General features: G+C 44.9%; 1 protein-coding gene across 3 annotated transcripts in view; it reads left to right on the plus strand.

The window, feature by feature from the left end:
• PHKB (phosphorylase kinase regulatory subunit beta) overlaps positions 1-19,319 on the plus strand; it is a 339,917-nt gene extending 320,598 nt beyond the window's left edge. For all 3 annotated transcript variants that reach the window (XM_077451660.1, XM_077451651.1, XM_077451669.1), the window contains 5 exons: positions 3,781-3,927; positions 5,431-5,560; positions 8,170-8,277; positions 9,686-9,826; positions 14,912-19,319. In XM_077451660.1, coding sequence (XP_077307786.1) covers positions 3,781-3,927; positions 5,431-5,560; positions 8,170-8,277; positions 9,686-9,826; positions 14,912-15,049 — 664 coding nt within the window. In that variant the 3' untranslated portion in view covers positions 15,050-19,319. The remainder of the gene's footprint in view (positions 1-3,780; positions 3,928-5,430; positions 5,561-8,169; positions 8,278-9,685; positions 9,827-14,911) is intronic.
• The last annotated feature ends 432 nt before the right edge of the window (positions 19,320-19,751 follow it).

The raw sequence follows: 19,751 nt of genomic DNA on the forward strand, positions 1-19,751 counted from the left end.
CATGGGGGAAAAAAACCTGGGAATCCATCTCCCCTTCCCTGAGGATCCTACACTGGCTAACCGTAAAGGATAGGATTACATTCAAGACCCTCTGCCTGACCCACAAATGCACACAAGGAAACGCTCCTCAATACTTATGCGAACAAATAAAACACTACACTCCCAATTGCAACCTCTGATCAACTAACCAAAACCTCCTCCTCATCCCCAAATCCCGGTACAAATCAAGGGGAGAACGAAGATTCGCAGTCCAAGGACCACAGCTATGGAACGCTCTACCCACGAACATCCGCTTGGAAGGAAACCATCAGGCCTTAAGGAAAAACCTTAAGACCCACCTCTTTTAAGAAGGAAGTCAACGCAGGTCGGATCAAGTGCCTTGAGGCGATTCAGTTCGCATTTGCAGCGCTATACAAGTCATTCATTCATTCATGATCATGCTCACAAAACAGACATGCTGGTAGTAGAAGGGTTTATGCCAGTGGCGGCTGGTGTTTTTTGTTCTTGTTTTTTTGAAGGGGGGCAGCAAACAACCCCCAGCCCCACCTCCCCCGCTCACTGTCTACCGGTCGGTCCAGCACTTACCCCCGTCTGGGTGACAGGTTTCGGCTCCTGTGTCCTCTCCTCAATCATGGCGGCTTCCGCCATGCGTCTCCTCCCTCCTCCTAGATGTCCAGTAGGATCACCTGTCCTTTCAGCCAATCGGGTGATGGGTCTCAAAACCCACTTACTGATTAGCCGGGAGGAAGATCAGTGTTACAATAGTTGGTGGGCTCGGTTCACAGTGCTTGCGCCCCAAGCCCACCCTAATTTGAAGCCTATTAGAGCCTCTGGTTCTTCACAACCATGCATCATGCATGGGGGCCGGACGCATGGATGGGGGGGGGGGGGCAGCGCCCGTGCACCCTTAATGGACGGGCCGCCCCTGGTTTATGCCCTGGGTTGGTTTGCCATTGTCCAGTCTTCCTCTAGATGGCAGTATAACCTGAAGGTGGAAGACTTCCTGTGTCCCTTAACGGAAACCAAAGTACAAAAAAATCCTATTTGTTATTAATGTGATAAGACAGAAGGCTCGCCATTATGGCTGTTGGTGGTTCATCTCACCTATTTATTTTCTGTATAAACAAACACCGTGGCTTAGTGAAAAATCAATTTTCCGCTTGAAAATGCAGCTTTAAATACTTTTACTCATTATTCACAGCAAATTAATTCGAATCATTGCACTCTCTTAACACAACATATGTATCAATAACAAGACATGTGTGGAATTAATCTGTGTCGTATTCATCTGGAGATGTAAGGAACCCAGACTGTCTTGTGTCTGCCATTTTTAAACTTTTGAATATTTTTATACTGTTAACATCAGGCTATATGCACACGATCAATCTATTTTCCAACTGTAATGCCTCATACACATGGACGGATTTTCCGACGGAAAATGTGCGATCGGATCATGTTGTTGGAAAATCTGACCCTGTGTGGAGCTCCATCTGACTTTTTTTCCATCTGATTTTCCGGCGCACAAAGTTTGAGAGCAGGATCTAAAATTTTCCGACAACAAAATCCGATCGTGTGTAGACAATTCCAACGGACAAAGTGCCACACATGCTCAGAATAAACTAAGAGACGAAAGCTATTGGCTACTGGCCCATTTATAGTCCCGACGTACATAGTTTCATAGTTAGTTAGGTTGAATAATGACACCAGCCCATCCAGTTCAACCTGAGTGAGTGTCTACAATTGTCCCTATCCCTGTACATTGCACACTCGCATTGGTCCCTACCCTCAAGGAGCCTACAATCCAAGGTCCCCATTCATATACTAGGGCCAATTTTGATCAGAAGCCAATTAACCTACCTGCATGTCTTTGGATTGTGGGAGGAAACCAGAGTACCCGGAGGAAACCCACGCAGGCACAGGGAGAACATGCAAACTCCAGGCAGGTAGTGTCATGGTTGGGATTTGAACCAGCGACCTTCTTACTGCTAGGTGAGCGTGCTGCCCTAAACATGTTTGACGTCACCTCGTTCAGAACGATCGGATTTTCCGACAACTTTGTGCGACCGTTTGTATGCAACACAAGCTTCGGCCAAATTCCATCTGGGAAAAAATCAGACGGATTTTGTTGTCGGAATGTCCGACGGTGTGTATGGGGCATAAGTTGCAGCAATGCCTGCGCTGGATATTAAAAAGCAGCGGAGAGAATTAGGAAGTGAATGGAAGGGGAGGAGTCGGCATTGGATACAGTTTGCATCTTTAATTGCAAATGTGCATACAATGAAAATATATTTTCATTTTCTTGCCCTTTTTATAGAAGTTGGAAGTTCCTCCTTTAAATGAAAGTTGCAAGTAGCCATTGATTTTTTTAAAGAGACGGTCTGCCCAACATTTCGTTGAAATTGCATACATATGGGCGGCACAGTGGTGTAGTAAGAAGGGTCGCTGGTTCGAATCCTAACCACGACACCACCTGCCTGGAGTTTGCATGTTCTCCCTGTGCCTGCGTGGGTTTCCTCCGGGTGCTCCGGCTTCCTCCCACACTCCAAAGACATGCAGGTAGGTTAATTGGCTTCTGTCCAAAAAAAATTGGCCCTAGTATATGAATGGGGACCTTGGATTGTGGGCTCCTTGAGGGTAGGGGCTTATGTGAGTGTGCAATGTACAGGGATAGGGACAATTGTATACACTCAGTTTGAACTGGATGGACTGGTGTCTTTATTCAACCTTACAAACTATGTAACTATGTGCGCTCTATCAGCTGATCAGAGAGAGTGCGGGTAATGAAATACTTTCTCTTCGCTTTACACAGAGGGAGTCCATGTAGGATATCTCATGTGCAGCACAAAAGTATAATGGTGGTCTCAGGTGTGCTGACTGAGGATGGCTGCCGACTCGTAAAAAGGTAGAAGGGTCTCTGCATGCGTGCTGCTTCATCAGGCAGTTCGAAGCTGAAACCTGAGTTTGTCCCTACTTTAAATCTCGAGGGACACGATTTGCTTTTTCTAAAAACTCGAATCTGTTATGATGAATTTACAACAGCGAGAATCACTCCAGGAAGCCATTGAGTCACCCTTGGGCTGTACATAGCGGCGGCTAAGAACCTGTACCGTATGCAGTTTCTGCTGTTGCATCGCATTTTCAGGCTCGGCCCCAGGAGGTTTGAAGCTACAGATCGGCAGTAACTAGTGGGTTTTGTTCATTAGCAGAAGCCATACAGAGTCCAGCTGCCCCGGGGCTGAGAGGAAACCCTGAAATCATTTCAATAAACGAATATATTCTGCGTTCACGTCTTCTGCTCTAATTGACTGGAGTTTTCCCAGAACTGTCCCAGATGTCTCCTTTGCTAACTATGTGTACATGACTACAGCGGGGTGATTAGTGAAATTCCAATTGATTATTGAGCTCATTAGCTCGGTTAGCGTACGGTATTATGTGAAATCCATCTGCAGCCTGATTGCGGGACGTAGGGTTATCATTTTGAGAAGTGTTTTTTCTGAATCTGAAGCCAGGAACAAAGCTGACATTACACCTGCAGATCTGGCATCTAAAGATTTTCTTAAGATCCTGGTCTGTTATAGATCTAGCAATTCACTACGATGCAAACTTAACAGATATGATCTTTTTATGTAGTCGCATGCTGCCAGTATCGTGCCAGGGGCAATAACAGTAGTCCCATGAGTTCCGAGTAGTCATGCCAAAGCAGCATCTCAATACATGAGGCATAATTAACCATCTGTTGGTCATGTGTGTGTCTGACATGCGTCCTTATCTTCCTTCTAGCTGGATCGTTCACGCCATGAGATATGAGCTCCAGATTCGCAGCCAGATGCGCGGCGGGGATAAGTCAGAGACTGATATCTATCAGCTGTCTCCAGGTGAAATCAAGCAGCTTCTCCTTTGTATTCTAAAACCACAGCAGTCTGGGAGGTGAGAACGGAACGCAGTCATCTTACGTGTATACATTGGTGTTCTAAGATCAGTTTCATACTAAGGCTGGCCATACATTCTACCAGTAGTCTCCAAACTGCGGCCCACAGGCCAGATGTAGTCCTTTGCTTGCCTTCATCTGGCCCGAGGGGCATTATTCCTAACAATGACACCAACAATGGGGCACTACTCCTTCCGCTAACACCAACAATGGGGCACTATTCCTTCCGCCGACGGGGCACTATTCCTTCCGCCGACGGGGCACTATTCCTTCCGCCGACGGGGCACTATTCCTTCCGCCGACGGGGCACTACTCCTTCCACTAACACCAACAATGGGGCACTACTCCTTCCTCTGACGCCGACTGACGCGGACGGGGCACTATTCCTTCCACGGACGGGGCACTATTCCTTCCGCTGACGCCGACGGGGCACTATTGCCGACGGGGCACTATTGCTGACGCCGACGGGGCACTATTCCACCCCCCACCTCCTCCCTACTGTAAGCCTCATTCACACCATGGTGCAGAGAGCAGGGGCGTCCTGTCCTTTAAGGGCACACGGGTGCCGCCTCCCCTATCCATGCATCAGGGGCTCTAGTGTGCTTCAATAGAGGGTGGGCTCAGGTCGCAGAGCGTGCTCTCCGTCCATTGTGTCCAGTGTGCATGAGGCCTTAACGTCACTTTAATGGGTAAGTTCCCTTACAGATTTTTCTGCAAGGTGAACTTACACATCCCAGTCCCGCTGATCTGGATCGTGGCAATCTCCCATTCTGAGCCCAGGTATAACTGTATCAGGGGTCCAGGGCTTAGAAATTCCTGCAGCTGGATCTCCAAAATGTCTCCCTCCCCCATGTCAGAGGGGACATTTTGGAGCATTCTAATTGGTCGTGCGGTCAGCAGGGATGACGACACGTGAATGCCGAGGGGATTTCTAAGCCCCAGACCCCTGAAGTGGTAATACCGGGGGCCCAGAATGGGTGATCATCGTGCAACAGGTCAGCGGGACGGGGGGGGGGGTAGATGAGGTGTAAGTTCACCTTACAGATTTTTCTGTAAAGGTGAGCTTACCCTTTAATGTTTCTGGACTGATCAAACTATTTGACTTGCCTAGAAAGAGAGGAGTCATAAATCGCAATGAATCCTATCGCATCCTGAGTAGGAAGCAGAACCTGCATATGTAATGGACACATTTGGCTGCTTCCATGAAGATAATTACAAGCTTCACCCAGAAAGAAAGTTTTTTTATAGCATATTGATAACAGATACAGTGCACACGTCTCACGTGAGAGCATTAGTGAGCCTCTTAAATTCTCTTCTAAACAAACCATTATGAAGCACATAAATTAAAGTACGCCATCCCTTTTTATTTTCTTATTCATAATTTAGCAGTGCTGTTAGATCAGACCGCTTCTAACAGAATGCTCTCCTGTAAATCATTAGACATTTATTATTCATTTTTCTGATGGATCTGTGCAATCAGTGTTGGTTGTTCTGCCATTTAGGTGTTGGCTGAACCGCAGGCAGATAGACGGCTCCCTGAATAGGAATCCATCCGGCTTTTATGACCGAGTGTGGCAAATCCTGGAGAGGACGCCCAGCGGGATCATAGTGTCCGGCAAGTTCCTGCCACAGGTAACCTCCTGTATTATATTGTATGCTATAGATTACTTGTACTTTATTATTGAGTATGTTCTGTGGTCTATATTATGGAGACAGCATCGTGAACCGCTATACAAGTAGAGCATCGATTGAGTGCAATGTGCCTCCTGGTGAGTTCATAACACAGCTCAAAGTTCATGAGCAGTTTGATAACGTCTAACATTGCTCATTAAAGCAGTTCTCCAGAGCAAAAGAATAATTGAGGCACGTTGGACTTTTGGACCACTTTCACATTGAGGTAGTCTTTGGGCATTTTAGCGCTAGAAATAGCGCCTGAAAACTGCCTCCCATTCATTGCAATGGGTGCTTTCACACTGGGGCAGAGCGTTTTGCGGGACGTTAGAAAAAGTCTTGCAAGCAGCATTTTTGGAGCGGTTTGGGAGCGCTGTATACGGCTCCGGTAAGCGGCAGAGACGGCGGGAGGTGGGTCACCTGCCGCAGAGACCACATTTATCTTAAGGAGGACTGCCCGCCATTGCAGAAAATACCGGGGTTATGGCAGCAGTCAAAGTACCGACGTACAGCTACGGCGGTTTGCAGTAAGTGGTTAATGTATCATATTATTTTATTTCCGTTCAAAATATTAGATTACACAAACTATTTGTATGTTGTGTTTATCCTTTTTTAATCACATATTTTATTATGATATAAATATCATACATGTATCTATCTTTATATTATTATACAATAAAAAGTTCGTAAGCAAAAAATAAATTTTACCTAGAAAAATGATAATGTGTTCAATACTTATTTTACCCACTGTGTATAAATATATATATATATATATATATATTGTATAATATATTGTATAATATATTGTGTAATATATATATATATATATATATATATATATATATATATATATATATATATATATATATATATATATATATATATATATATATATATATATATATATATATATATATATATATATATATAGAGAGAGAGAGATATATCATTTATATACGTGAGCCTGCACCTGCTGCCCCACCGCAATAAATGTACTGTGGCAGTTAGTTAAAAAAAATGGAAATTTGTCTCCGTATATAACATATATATCCCCTAGATGGAATTCTCACATCCCCCTGAACACATATTACAGGGTAAACCATATAACTAGGTCACATTCCATAGTGTCTGTCCAAGAGGATAGAGGGGGAAGGACTCCCAATTCTCAGCGTGTTTTGTGGAATACATAGCTTCTTCAGGAGAGGGGAGTGAAGGAGGCAGCAATGTAATAAATCTGAAAAAAAAAAAAAAGATAGAATCGTGATAGTATCTAAACCAGGGGTGCCCAACCTTTTGAAGAGCGAGGGCCACTTAAGTGAATTGGTAACTGGTGGCGGGCCACAATGAGCAGAGCAGGAGGATGACAGGTCCGTGTCCACAGACACAGACCACTCTACTCTATGGGCCCTCTGATCCAATCCAATTCGCCCAGACGGAAGGGGCAAATCCCTTTCTGTTTTGTTTTTTTTGGTAGGCGGGTGTAAACAGACACAAGTCCGTTTACATCTGCTGCTCCATTGAGGTAAATAGTAAGTCCGATTGGGTCGGACCAATCATGTGAAAGGGGCCTAAGGCTGCTTTCACACTGATGCGCTGTGATTTGCCCAAAGCGCGGGTGCAGCTCAGTGAACCTGTGGATTTTCTGCGGGTTAGCTGCACTTTGCCATAAACTTCTATTATATTCTGCACTGCAGGTGTGGCACACTTTCTGATGGCACAACAAACCCGCAGGTAATAACAGAAGTCTATGGCTCAATGCAGGTAACCCGCAGCAGCACTGCACCTGCAGATCAGTTTGAAAGCAGCCCAGTAACCACTGCAAAACAGATATATCCATATATACTGTGAATTTAGTAGTAAACTTACCTTTAATAACCGTCTACCATTCTGGTATTGCTGGCTGTTGCTGTCCCAGGTGGAGTGTATTTGATATCACTCTGCATGTGACAGGAGCGGGCAGCATACAGGAAGCATTGGCTTATGTGGCTCTGCTCCACAGCCATTTGCTTCTACTACCTGTGGCTTCATTCACAAAACTGCTGCTCTGGGATGGCTGGTCGGCAACCTGTGATCTGGGCTTGCCAACCTGCCATCTTAGAGCAGGAGGTCGAGGGCCACATCAGAGGGCTCCGCGGGCCACTGGTTGGGCACCCCTGATCTAAACGGTACATCATAATATGGCATTTTATACAATTGTAATGGTATACCAAACAATCCAATCCAGAGATGTCCGACATTGGTGGAACCCAACCATCACATACAGCAGGGATTTGCAATTGTACCTAGTGAGAAGATCATGAACACATGAAACCGCCGGCTCAGCCACCTATTTTTACTGCCTCCCAGGAGGTCATGTAATAAAAAAGTATCACGAATAGAACAGTACTCAACTAGGTCGATCACATATGAATAGTACGATACGGTCCTGGAAAAAAAAAAAACACCTTTATAGAATGGTTATGTTACTTATGTCGGAGTCGATATATTCGAATTCTGCAGCCCTGAGTAGGGGTAGTACAGGCCTGTGTGGAACGTTCTCACCAACTGTAATCTCTTTATTCTCCTTACAGCAACCCACCCTATCTGACATGACTATGTACGAGATGAACTTTTCTCTGCTGGTGGAGGACATGCTGCAGAACATCGCACAGCCCGAGTATCGGCAGATCATTGTGGAGGTAATGGCGCCTGTTTTATAATGAACACATTGTGCCATTCTCCTAATCATTTTAACAATAATATCTCAATTCGCACCTATTCACACTATTGCACTGCGGTGGCGCCCATCGCGTGTTGCGTGCATTGGTGCCCTGCGGTTTATTTTTAGTAGTGACAGTGTATATTTTTTTTAGCACTGATCACTGTATTATTGTCACTGGTCCCCCCACAAAAAGTGTCAGTTAGTGTCCAATTTGCCACAATATCGCAGTTCCGCTCTAAGTCACTGATTGCCACCATTACTCCTAAAAAATGAATAAATAAAAATTCCATAAAAATATCCCATAGTTAGTAGACGCTATACCTTTTGTGCACATATCAATATACGCTTATTGGTGTTTTGAAGAAGACGTTTTATATCAGAAACTAAAAAAAATTATATATATATATATATATATATATATATATATATATATATAATTTTTTATTTTTTTAATCGTTGCTCTTTTGTTTTTAGTGCACAAAAAAAAAAAGCAGAGGTGATCAAATACCACTGAAAGAAATCTCTATTTGTGGGGAGAAAAAAAAGGACATCAATTTTATTTGGGTACAGCGTCACACGGTCCTGTACTGCAAGTCATTAGTGTCACCTGGTTGTATTTAGTGGCAGTATGACACTTTTCATTAGGACTTTGACAACAGTGGCGTCGCTAGGGGGTGGCTTTTGGTGCTATAGCTCCGAGTCTCTGCAGGGGTCCCTAAGGGGAAGGGAGGCTCTCTGATGAACCTGCTGTAAGGGGGAGGCTCTCTGGGGACCCTGATGCAAGGAGGAGGCTCTCTGGGGAACCTGATGCAAGGGGGAGGCTCTCTGGGGACCCTGATGCAAGGGGGAGGCTCTCTGGGGAACCTGATGCAAGGGGGAGGCTCTCTGGGGAACCTGATGCAAGGGGGAGGCTCTCTGGGGAACCTGATGCAAGGGGGAGGCTCTCTGGGGAACCTGATGCAAGGGGGAGGCTCTCTGGGGAACCTGATGCAAGGGGGGCTCTCTGGGGAACCTGATGCAAGGCGGGGGCTCTCTGGGGAACCTGATGCAGGGGGGGGGCTCCCCCCAAGTGTATGACTTTCCTTTCTACGTTGCTATGGGCTGTAGCTCCATATCTTTTGTAGATCTAGCAACGCCATTGCTTGACAACATCCTCTAGTCTAAACAGCAGTTTCAGCATCAAGTACAATGTGTAGTCATATCAGACACAGCACTTGGTTTCTTGCAGAGTTTTTTGTAAACCAGCCCCTGTATAACGATCGTTTTTGCTTTCTGACAATTGTACACTCCCCCTCCCCCCTCCTCCCTCCATGCAGACAGAGAACGCCTCGGTGTACAGGATTTCAACTAACCTAAATACGTTTTTCCCTTTTGTCCTTTCTCAGCTTCTAATGATCGTTTCTGTCATCCTGGAAAGAAACCCGGAATTTGAGTTTCAAGAGAAAGTCGATTTGGACAAACTGGTGAAAGAGGCATTTAATGATTTTCAGCGAGACCAGAGCCGGCTTCAGGGAGCGGAAAAACAGGTGAGCCGGGACGGCAATCACCGTCTCAAGGTCACCGTCTCTCCTGCCAAAGTGATCTGATAAAAAAAAAAAAAAACTCAGCAAATAGAGCGCCGCTCACAAAATTAAATTTAGGCAATCACCTGCGTGTCGCAGCAGCGTTCCATTCTCACTGTGATTCTGGGAGGATGTCACCCTGGGAGAGATGGGAAACACGGCAGAAGATTGACAAGAGGGCATTTACCTAGAGAGCCTGTCATGAAGCAAACCGATTTGTGAATTGTATTATTGGCACATTTACATGGCAGTATTTTAGGTTTATTCTCACAGAGCAAAATACACTATATTGGCAAAAGTATTGGGACGCCTGCCTTTACACACACATGAACTTTAAAGGCATCCCAGTCTTAGTCCGTAGGGTTCAATATTGAGTTGGCCCACCCTTTACAGCTATAACAGCTTCACCTCTTCTGGGAAGGCTGTCCACAAGGTTTAGGAGGGTGTCTATGGGAATTTTGACCATTCTCACATTTGTAAGGCGGTCTCCGCTCTAATTCATCCCAAAGGTGTTCTATCGGGTTGCAGTCAGGACTCTGTGCAGGCCAGTCAAGTTCCTCCACCCCAAACTCACTAATCCATGTCTTTATGGACCTTGCTTTGTGCACTGGTGCACAGTCATCTTGGAACAAGAAGGGGCCATCCCCAAACTGTTCCCACAAAGTTAGGAGCATGAAATTGTCCAAAATGTCTTGGTATGCTGACGCCTTCAGAGTTCCCTTCACTGGAACTAAGAGGCCAAGTTCAACCCCTGAGAAACAACACCCCCCCCCATAACCCCCCCTCCACCATGGTTTATTAGTGTGCCGCTTAGGCTCGATCACTGTAGGGAGTAGTGTGGGTGATGCCGCAACAGCTGCACCAGTGCTAGCAAGGCATGGTGCTCATCCCAGCTCCTGTAGTTACTACGAGGAAAAAGTCCTATTGCCACACATCAACTGTGTCCTATGATGGTAATGAGTGCAACAGCCTCAGGCCATGCCCCCAACGCGTTTTTCTCAGCCCCCCCTCCCCCCCTCCGGAACTTGGACATGGGGAACCTTGATTTGGACCAGTGCCGAAAGCAAGGTCCATAAAGACATGGATGAGAAAGGTTGAGGTTTGTTGAACTTGATTGGCCTGCACAGAGTCCTGACCTCCACCCGATAGAACACCTTTGGGATGAATTAGAGTGGCAACTGCGAGCCAGGCCGCCTTGTCCAACATCAGTGCCTGACCTCGCAAATGCGCTTCTGGAAGAATGGTCAAACATTCCCATAGACACCCTCCTAAACCTTGTGAACGGCCTTCCCAGAAGAGTTGACGCTTTCGTATCTGCAAAGGGCGGGCCAACTCAATATTGAACCCTACGGACTAAGACTGGGATGTCCCAATACTTTTGACAACATAGTGCATACAATGGATATTTAAAAAAAAATAAAAATCTACACTCCCCTGTTAAATTGTCGGGTTTCTGTGATGTAAAAAAAAATGAGACAAAGATAATTTCAGAACTGTTTCCACCTTTAATGTGACCTATAAACTTTACAACTCAATTGAACAACAAACTGAAATCTTTTTAGGTGGAAGGAAGTAAAAATAAAAATAATATGGTTGCATAAGTCTGCACACCCTTACACTAATACTTTGCTGAAGCACCTTTTGATTTTATTCCAGCACTCAATTTTTTGGGGATGAGTCTATCAACATGGCACATCTTGGCTTGGCAATATTTGCCCGCTCTAATTTGCAAAAACACTCCAAATCTGTCAGATTACGAGGGAATTTCCTGTGCACGGCCCTCTTCAAATGCCCCCCCCCACAGATTTTCAATTGGCTTCAGGTCTGGGCTCTCTTCCAAAACTTTAATCTTCTTCTGGTGAAGCCATTCCTTTGTTGTGTTCATAAGTTTACATACCCCAGGAGAACTTATGATTTCTTGGCCATTTTTCAGAAAATATAATTGATAACACAAAAACATTCCTTTCACTCATGGTTATTGTTTGACTGAAGCCATTTATTATCAATCAACTGTATTTACTCTTTTTAAATCATAATCACAACAGAAACTACCCAAATGACCCTTATCAAAAGTTGACATACCCTGGTGATTTTGGCCTGATAATGTGCACATAAGTTGACACAAAGTGGGTTTGATAACCATCCTCACCTGTGATCTGTTTACTTGTAATTAGTGTGTTTGTATAAAAGGTCAATGAGTTTCTGGACTCCTGACAGACCCTTGCATCTTTCATCCAGTGCTGCACTGACGTTTCTGGATTCTGAGTCCTGGGGAAAGCAAAAGAATTGTCAAAGGATTTGCAGGGAAAAGTTAGTTGAACTGTGTAACATAAAAAGATGAATACAAAAAAGAAACCGCACTCAAAATGCCTCATCTTTAAATTTGTGAAGAAATAAAGAAAAAGAATTCCAAAAAAGGAAAACCTGTAGTTGGATTTTAATGGCAAAACAGTAGAAATATACAAAAATATTAGCATTTATTGAAATGTATACATATATAATACAAACAGGGACATGAAAGAAACATCGATAAAAATCATATATACAAAAAATCTATATATGATATGAGCCCTAATGTGTCTACGCGTTTCGTTGTACACTTCTTCAGGACACATTTGGGGTTCAGTAGTTGCAAAGAAGAGAAAGGGATCTCACTATCTTGCAAATAGAATCACATATTAATCAATCGGTGATCGAAAAAGTAATTTCCAACAAAGGGAAAAAACAAGCTGGCGCAATGAGGTCAGAGCGAATCACCAGCCAAACACCACCCAGGAACCACCTGTAAGTCAATGATCAGGAGTGTCTAGGTAGGATACTTTCAAACGGGGGATGCCGTATCAAAGTGAATACTTATAGAAGACCGGATATAACCATAGATTGTTCATATCAGAGAATATATGAATCCCTCAGTCAGAGGTAGCCACAGAATAAGAAATTTGGCTATATATCAAAAGTAATGTACCCATATCCTGGCTGTTATCTTTCAAGATGGATAAAGAAAATCCCCTAGGATAGAGCAGGACACTCTTCCCAATATAAAAAGATATCCAAGGAATCGAGAATGCCAATCAGCAGAGTTCAAACTCTAAACAAGAAGTGGAAAATGAGGGGTTCTGTTGAAACCAAACCACGGTCAGGTAGACCAACTAAAATTTCATTCACAACTGCCAGGAAAATTGTTGGGGACGCAAAGAAAAACCCACAAATAACTTCAGGCGAAATACAGGACTCTCTGAAAACATGTGGGGTGGCTGTTTCAAGAGGCACAATAAGGAGGAACTTGAAGAAAGCTGGTCTGCATGGTCAAGTCTCCAGAAGAAAGCCATTACTACGCAAATGTCACAAAGTATCCCGTTTACAAATACGCCAAACAGCACAGAGACAAGCCTCAAACCTTCTGCCAAAAATTCATTTGGAGTGATGAGACCAAAATTGAGCTTTTTGGCCACAACCATAAAACACTACATTTGGAGAGGAGCCAACAAGGCCTATGATGAAAGGTCAACCATCCCTACTGTGAAACACGGAGGTGGATCGCTGATGTTTTGGAGATGTGTGAGCTACAAATGCACAGGAAATTTGGTCAAAATTGATGGCAAGATGAATGCAGTATGAGATCAAAAATTACTGGAGGAACATTTGCATTCCTCAGCCAGGAGGCCACGCATGGGACGTACTTGGACATTCCAATGTGACAATGATCCAAAACACAAGGCCAAGTCCACCTGTCATTGGCTACAGCAGAATAAAGTGAAGGTTCTGGAGTGGCCATCTCAGTCTCCTGACCTCAATATCATTGAGCCACTCTGGGGAGATCTCAAATGTGCCGTTCATGGAAGACAGCCCAAGAATTTACAGGAACTGGAGGAGGAATTGCCAAGAGGAATGGGCAGCTTTACCATCTGAGAAGATAAAGGGCCTCATCCACAAAAGACTTCAAGGTGTCATTGATGTTAAAGGGGGCAATACACGGTATTAAGAACTGGGGTGTGTAAACTTTTGATCAGGGTCATTTGGGTAGTTTCTGTTGTGATTATGATTTTAAAAAGAGTAAACACAGTTGATTGATAATAAATGGCTTCAGCCAAACACTAACCATGAGCGAAAGAAAAGTTTTTGTGTTATCATTCATATTCTCCGGAAAATGGCCAAGAAATCATAAATTCTGCCGGGGTGTGTAAACTTATGAGCACAACTATATGCTTTGGTGTGTTGTCATGCTGAAAGATGAAGTGACAAGAGCCAATGGCTCCTGCTCGAAAGCTGTGTAAAGAGGGGAGAATAGAGGCAGCTCAGTTCTCGGTGTTCTAGCCGTCGGGGAACCGATGCCACATCCACCTAGGTAAGTAGAATTTAAAGAAAGAAAGAAAATGCAAAACCCATACTTCTCTTTTAAAGGCACACATGGGGGCACAGGGGTGTACTGGTTAGCACTCTCACCTAGCAGTAAATAAGGTCACTGGTTTGAATCCCAACCACGACTCTACCTGCCTGGAGTTTGCATGTTCTCCCTGTGCCTGCGTGGGTTTCCTCCGGGTACTCCGGTTTCCTCCCACAATCCAAAGACATGCAGGTAGGTTAATTGGCTTCTGTCCAAAATTGGCCCTGGTATATGAATGGGGACCTTGGATTGTGGGTTCCTTGAGGGTAGGGACCAATGTGAGTGTGTAATGTACAGGGACAATTGTAGACACTCACTCAGGTTGAACTGGATGGACTGGTGTCTTTATTCAACGTTACTAACTATGTAAGCTTGTAAGAAGAGTTTTGTTGAAATGAATGGCCTAATAACCGGGTCTCTTAACCAATTCCGGACCGCCGCACGCCGATGTACCTCCCTACTTTGGGGACGGATATTGTTGTTATGGCAGCAGCTAGCTAAGCTAGCAAAAAAAAAAAAGAATTTTAACTTTAAAACAACAAATCTCAAAAAGAGGCCTGGTCTTAAAGTGGTTAAAAGCAGGCAGAGTTCTCAGCACCTGTCTTTTTTTTTTTTTAGCGTGTCTTCTCGCTGTGTAATGCGGCTTTGTTTCCCCCTCTCCTTAGGATGACATGTCTGCCTTCTACAACACCCCCCCTCTGGGCAAGAGAGGGACCTGCAGCTACCTGACAAAAGCCGTGATGAGCGTGCTGCTGGAGTCCGAGGTCAAGCCAAGCAACGAGGACCCGTGCAGCATCAGCTAAAATGGTGCCAGCGGGTGCCCAGAGCACTTGCACCTCATTCGGGTTTTTACGATGTTCCGAGCTTAGTGACGTGTGCCAGCGTGGCTGCTTTCAAAGCCCGTGCTTTTTATACGCAAGAGAAATGGTTGGCAGAGATCATGCCATGTGTCAGAAGGTGTTATGCTGCATTAGTAGAGAATTTGTATTGACTTGGCTTTAGAGAGAAGCTGTGCCCGGCTTCAGCTCGACAACGTGTCCGCTGGGAGATCTGCCCGGGGTTGTGGAGATATCTCTATAGTGTGTTTTGTGTTCTTCTGTTTTTGTTTTTTTTGAAACCACAAATACCCCAACATCCCCTGAAAACTTCGCTGAAAAGGATTTGCCATCGGAAAATTTTATTTTATATCCATCTAAGTTGTTTTTGAAAATAGACAATCATCTTGTTCCATATTCAGTGCACAGATTTGTGTAAAGTGCCGCACAGCAGTCAGAGCCAAAAAGCGGTTTACAAACTTGCTCTGTGTAACAGTTTTGCACAGACCAGTCCCAATGCTCCACTTCTCTGGCTCCCACCCTAGCAAGCCACTTGCTATGAGGGTACCCTCATGTGCACTCCCTCCTGTGTGACCGACACACACAGAGCATGGCTTGACCCCACCCCCTCCTCACTGGCTGTAATTGACAGTAGCGGGAGCCAATGGCTCGTGGTGCTGTCTTTGAGCCAATGAGGAGGGAGAGAGCCGATGCTCCTGTGCACATTGCAATTGGTTATAAAGGTTTTCTACTCTTGTGCATGCACCCCTCCCCCTCGCCTAAGTACATACTAGACATGTGCAGTTCATTTCGTTCTGAATTAGTTCAAGGAATTTTAACAAATTCCTTAATTAGAAATTAAAATCCCAACTAAAAAAAAAAAACAGTTTAAAGCGGAGTTCCGCCAAAATTATTTATTTTTTTAAAAAGTCAGCAGCTACAAATACTGCAGCTGCTGACTTTTAAAATAAGGACACCTACTTTTCCTGGGTGCCCGCAATGTCGGCACCCGAAGCTGATCTGTCCGTCTGCTCTCAGGTGGAGCCATCCTCAGTAAGGTAATCAGGAAGTGAAGCCTTGCGGCTTCACAGCCTGGTTTCCTACTGCGCATGCCCGGATCATGCTGCGCAATCGCACAGGTTTCTGTTGTCTTCTGGGTCCTGTGTGTCTCCCAGAAGGCAGTGGGGGACAGCACCGGACATGGCGTAGATATCCGCAAATACTGCGGCTATCTATGCCCGGAAGTGGGAGCAAATTAGACAGGTATTTGCCCCCCCCTGAAAGGTGCCAAATGTGACACCGGAGGGGGGAGGGGGGATTCTGAAAAGTGCAAGTTCTATTTTTGGGTGGAACTCCGCTTTAAGTAATTTTTCCCAATATTCTGAACTTCGAAAATCTGAAATAACAAGCTAATAATTAACTTAACTATTAAATGATAGTTATTGGAATTTCCTTTCAAATTTTGGCTTTTAGTGAAAGTAACGAATACGAATTTATCCGAAGTTACGAATTATCCGAAATAACGAATGCCGCATCTAAACAAATGGAACGGGATGAATTAATAATAAATACTTTTCATTATTATTCATTTCTTTTGTTCCATCTGTTTAGATGTGGAAATTTGTAACTTCGGATAAATTCATATTTGTTACGTTCACTAGCAGCCAAATTTGAAAGGAAATTCCAATACCTATAATTTAATAGTTATTAGTTATTCTTTCAAATTTTCTTATTTTCGAATTTACAAATCTTCAAATTGTGATCATAACGAATGCCCCCGAAAAACAACACAAAAAAAAATTAAAACGAAAACTAACAAATTTTTCGGCAGTGCACATGTCTAGTACATACCTGAGCCGCATCCCGATCCAGCGGTGTGCACCTGAGTGTCTCTCTTGGGGGTGTTTGTGTAGCGGCCCTCCAAACAAAAAGCACAACCAGGCCGTAATATTGGTTGTGTTCTGTTTTTTCACTACTTTTGTTTCTTTGCACTGTGTTTATCCAAGCTGCTACTGAACTTTGTACGAGAGATATTTTAGAAAGTATACTGTATGTTTTATGACTGATTTAAAATCTGCTGTAAAATTTGAAATTTTAAGGTATTTGGTGAAGTTTGTGGTATTTTCTTAGAGCATTAATGTCACAGGTCTCAGTCCCTGCCACAGTCCAGCCCTTTCTCCCTCCCCCATACCACTGGTCTACATACCGACCCACAGTATAGTACCCCCTCACTGGTCTAGATGCCTAACCCAGTACACCCCCCCCCCCCCCCCAGTCTACATGCATGTAACAGTACAGCCCCCTCCCTTGCAAGTCTCCTTGCCTAACCCAGTACAGTCCCCCCTCGCAGGTTTGTATACCTACTACTAGGGATGCACCAATAAGTTTGTTTTGTTTTTTTCAGAGTGAGGATGAGTACCGATACTTTTTTTTTTCAATTGCTCGCTGATACCAATTTCTTTTTTTTATTTATTATTTTGAGCCCATACAAAATGAATGGCCTCAAATTGCACTGCACCGCACAAAAAAGGTATTGGAGCATTTGTACAAGTATTCATGCAAATGCAGAGTATCAGCACTACCCTACCTACTTAAAGTACAGCTTTCCCCCACTGGTCTACATACCCGCCACCGTATAGCGCCCACACTGGTCTACATACCCTCCACAGTACAGCCCCCATACTGGTCTACGTACCCGCCACAGTACAGCCCCCCCCCCCCACTGGTCTACATACCTGCCACAGTACAGCCCCCACACTGGTCTACATACCCACTACCATACAGCGCCCACACTAGTCTACATACCCGCCACAGTACAGCCCCCATACTGGTCTATGTACCCGCCACAGTACAGCCCCCATACTGGTCTACGTACCCGCCACAGTACAGCCCCCCCCCCACTGGTCTACATACCTGCCACAGTACAGCCCCCACACTGGTCTACATACCCACTACCATACAGCGCCCACACTAGTCTACATACCCGCCACAGTACAGCCCCCATACTGGTCTATGTACCCGCCACAGTACAGCCCCCATACTGGTCTACGTACCCGCCACAGTACAGCCCCCCCCCCCACTGGTCTACATACCTGCCACAGTACAGCCCCCACACTGGTCTACATACCCACTACCATACAGCGCCCACACTAGTCTACATACCCGCCACAGTACAGCCCCCATACTGGTCTATGTACCCGCCACAGTACAGCCCCCATACTGGTCTACATACCCACTACCACACAGCGCCCACACTTGTCTACATACCCATCACCATACAGCGCCCACACTAGTCTACATACCCACAACAGGACGCCCCCCCCACTGGTCTACATACCCACCACCATACAGCCCCCACACTGGTCTACATACCCGCCACTGTACAGCCCCCACACTGGTCTACATACCTGCCACCATACAGCCCCCACACTGGTCTACATACGCTCACCCCTCCCCCCCACTAGTCTACATGCCCACCACAGTACAGCTCACCCCTCCCTCCCACTAGTCTACATGCCCACCACAGTACGGCCACCTCAAAGGTTTACATAACCGCCACAATACAGCCCCCACACTGGTCTGCATACCCGCCACAGTACGGCCCCCTGTGTAGGACGGGCCCTTTTATTTTTATAAGAAACATGGAAAAGAAGCCTGACTCTTGTCTGAAAACATGCAGCACCAAACCTCACACATTTGCTGATGCATTGCGGGGGGGGGGGGGGGGGCTTAAATGATAGAAGGTGGAGCTTTTCCGAAATGCTGTGTATCGTAACATATCCAGAATGTAATCATCAGAATAGTAAAGTTACTATAGGGCAGTGATGGTGAACCTTGGCACCCCAGATGTTTTGGAACTACTTTTCCCATGATGCTCCACTAAACTGCAGTGTAGTTGAGCATCATGGGAAATGTAGTTCCTAAACATCTGGGGTGCCAAGGTTCACCATCACTGCTATAGGGGCACCGGGGAAGTCGGGAATCTGGGAACGGTCACTTCTCGGGATGTCCATCTCTACTTTGCACCCACATCGTCTTCTTTTGGGTCTCTCTGTATCTGTAAAACATTTGTGTCAGCCAGTGAAAAGCAACAGAAGACCCAACTCATTATCTGTAATGTCCTGATTTTCAGTTCTTTAGCAGTCAATAAATTACCCAGCACCCTTTGCTCCTCTTTACAGCAAACCGTCTGCTACAAAACCAATTAGTGTATTTATGACTTGAAAGAATAATTAAATAAAGAGGCTTTAAAGAGTGATTTGCATGTTTTGCAGTCTTTTATTTCTTGGTTTTATACTAATGTCTGTTCTCCGGCAGTATTTGTAATGTATTTATTTACTGTAATTGAGGCTACAAGGGAATATAGTTCCTCATGAAGTCTGGGGATGTGTCAACTTGTGTTTAATAAGCAGTTCATTAGAATCTTTAAATTGCCTCCGCGCAATTTCATAAAATAGTTACACTTTTTACATGGGAGACGTGTCTGGGTCTCATTGACTTCAAGTCCAGCCAAACCTTCTGTTTAAATCCGCTGAATACATTCCAGGTGCATCAAAACTAAAAAGGTGAGAAAAGTCTTATGCCGCATACACACGATCAGAAATTCCGCCACCAAAAGTCCGATGAGAGAGCTTTTGGTCGGAAAATGCGACCGTGTGTACGCTCCATCGGACTTTTGCTGTCGGAATTC

This window comes from Lithobates pipiens, unplaced genomic scaffold, assembly GCF_037356315.1.
Source record: "Lithobates pipiens isolate NorthernLeopardFrog02 unplaced genomic scaffold, aLitPip1_a1.2 Scaffold_10, whole genome shotgun sequence".
Taxonomy (NCBI): Eukaryota; Metazoa; Chordata; class Amphibia; order Anura; family Ranidae; genus Lithobates; species Lithobates pipiens.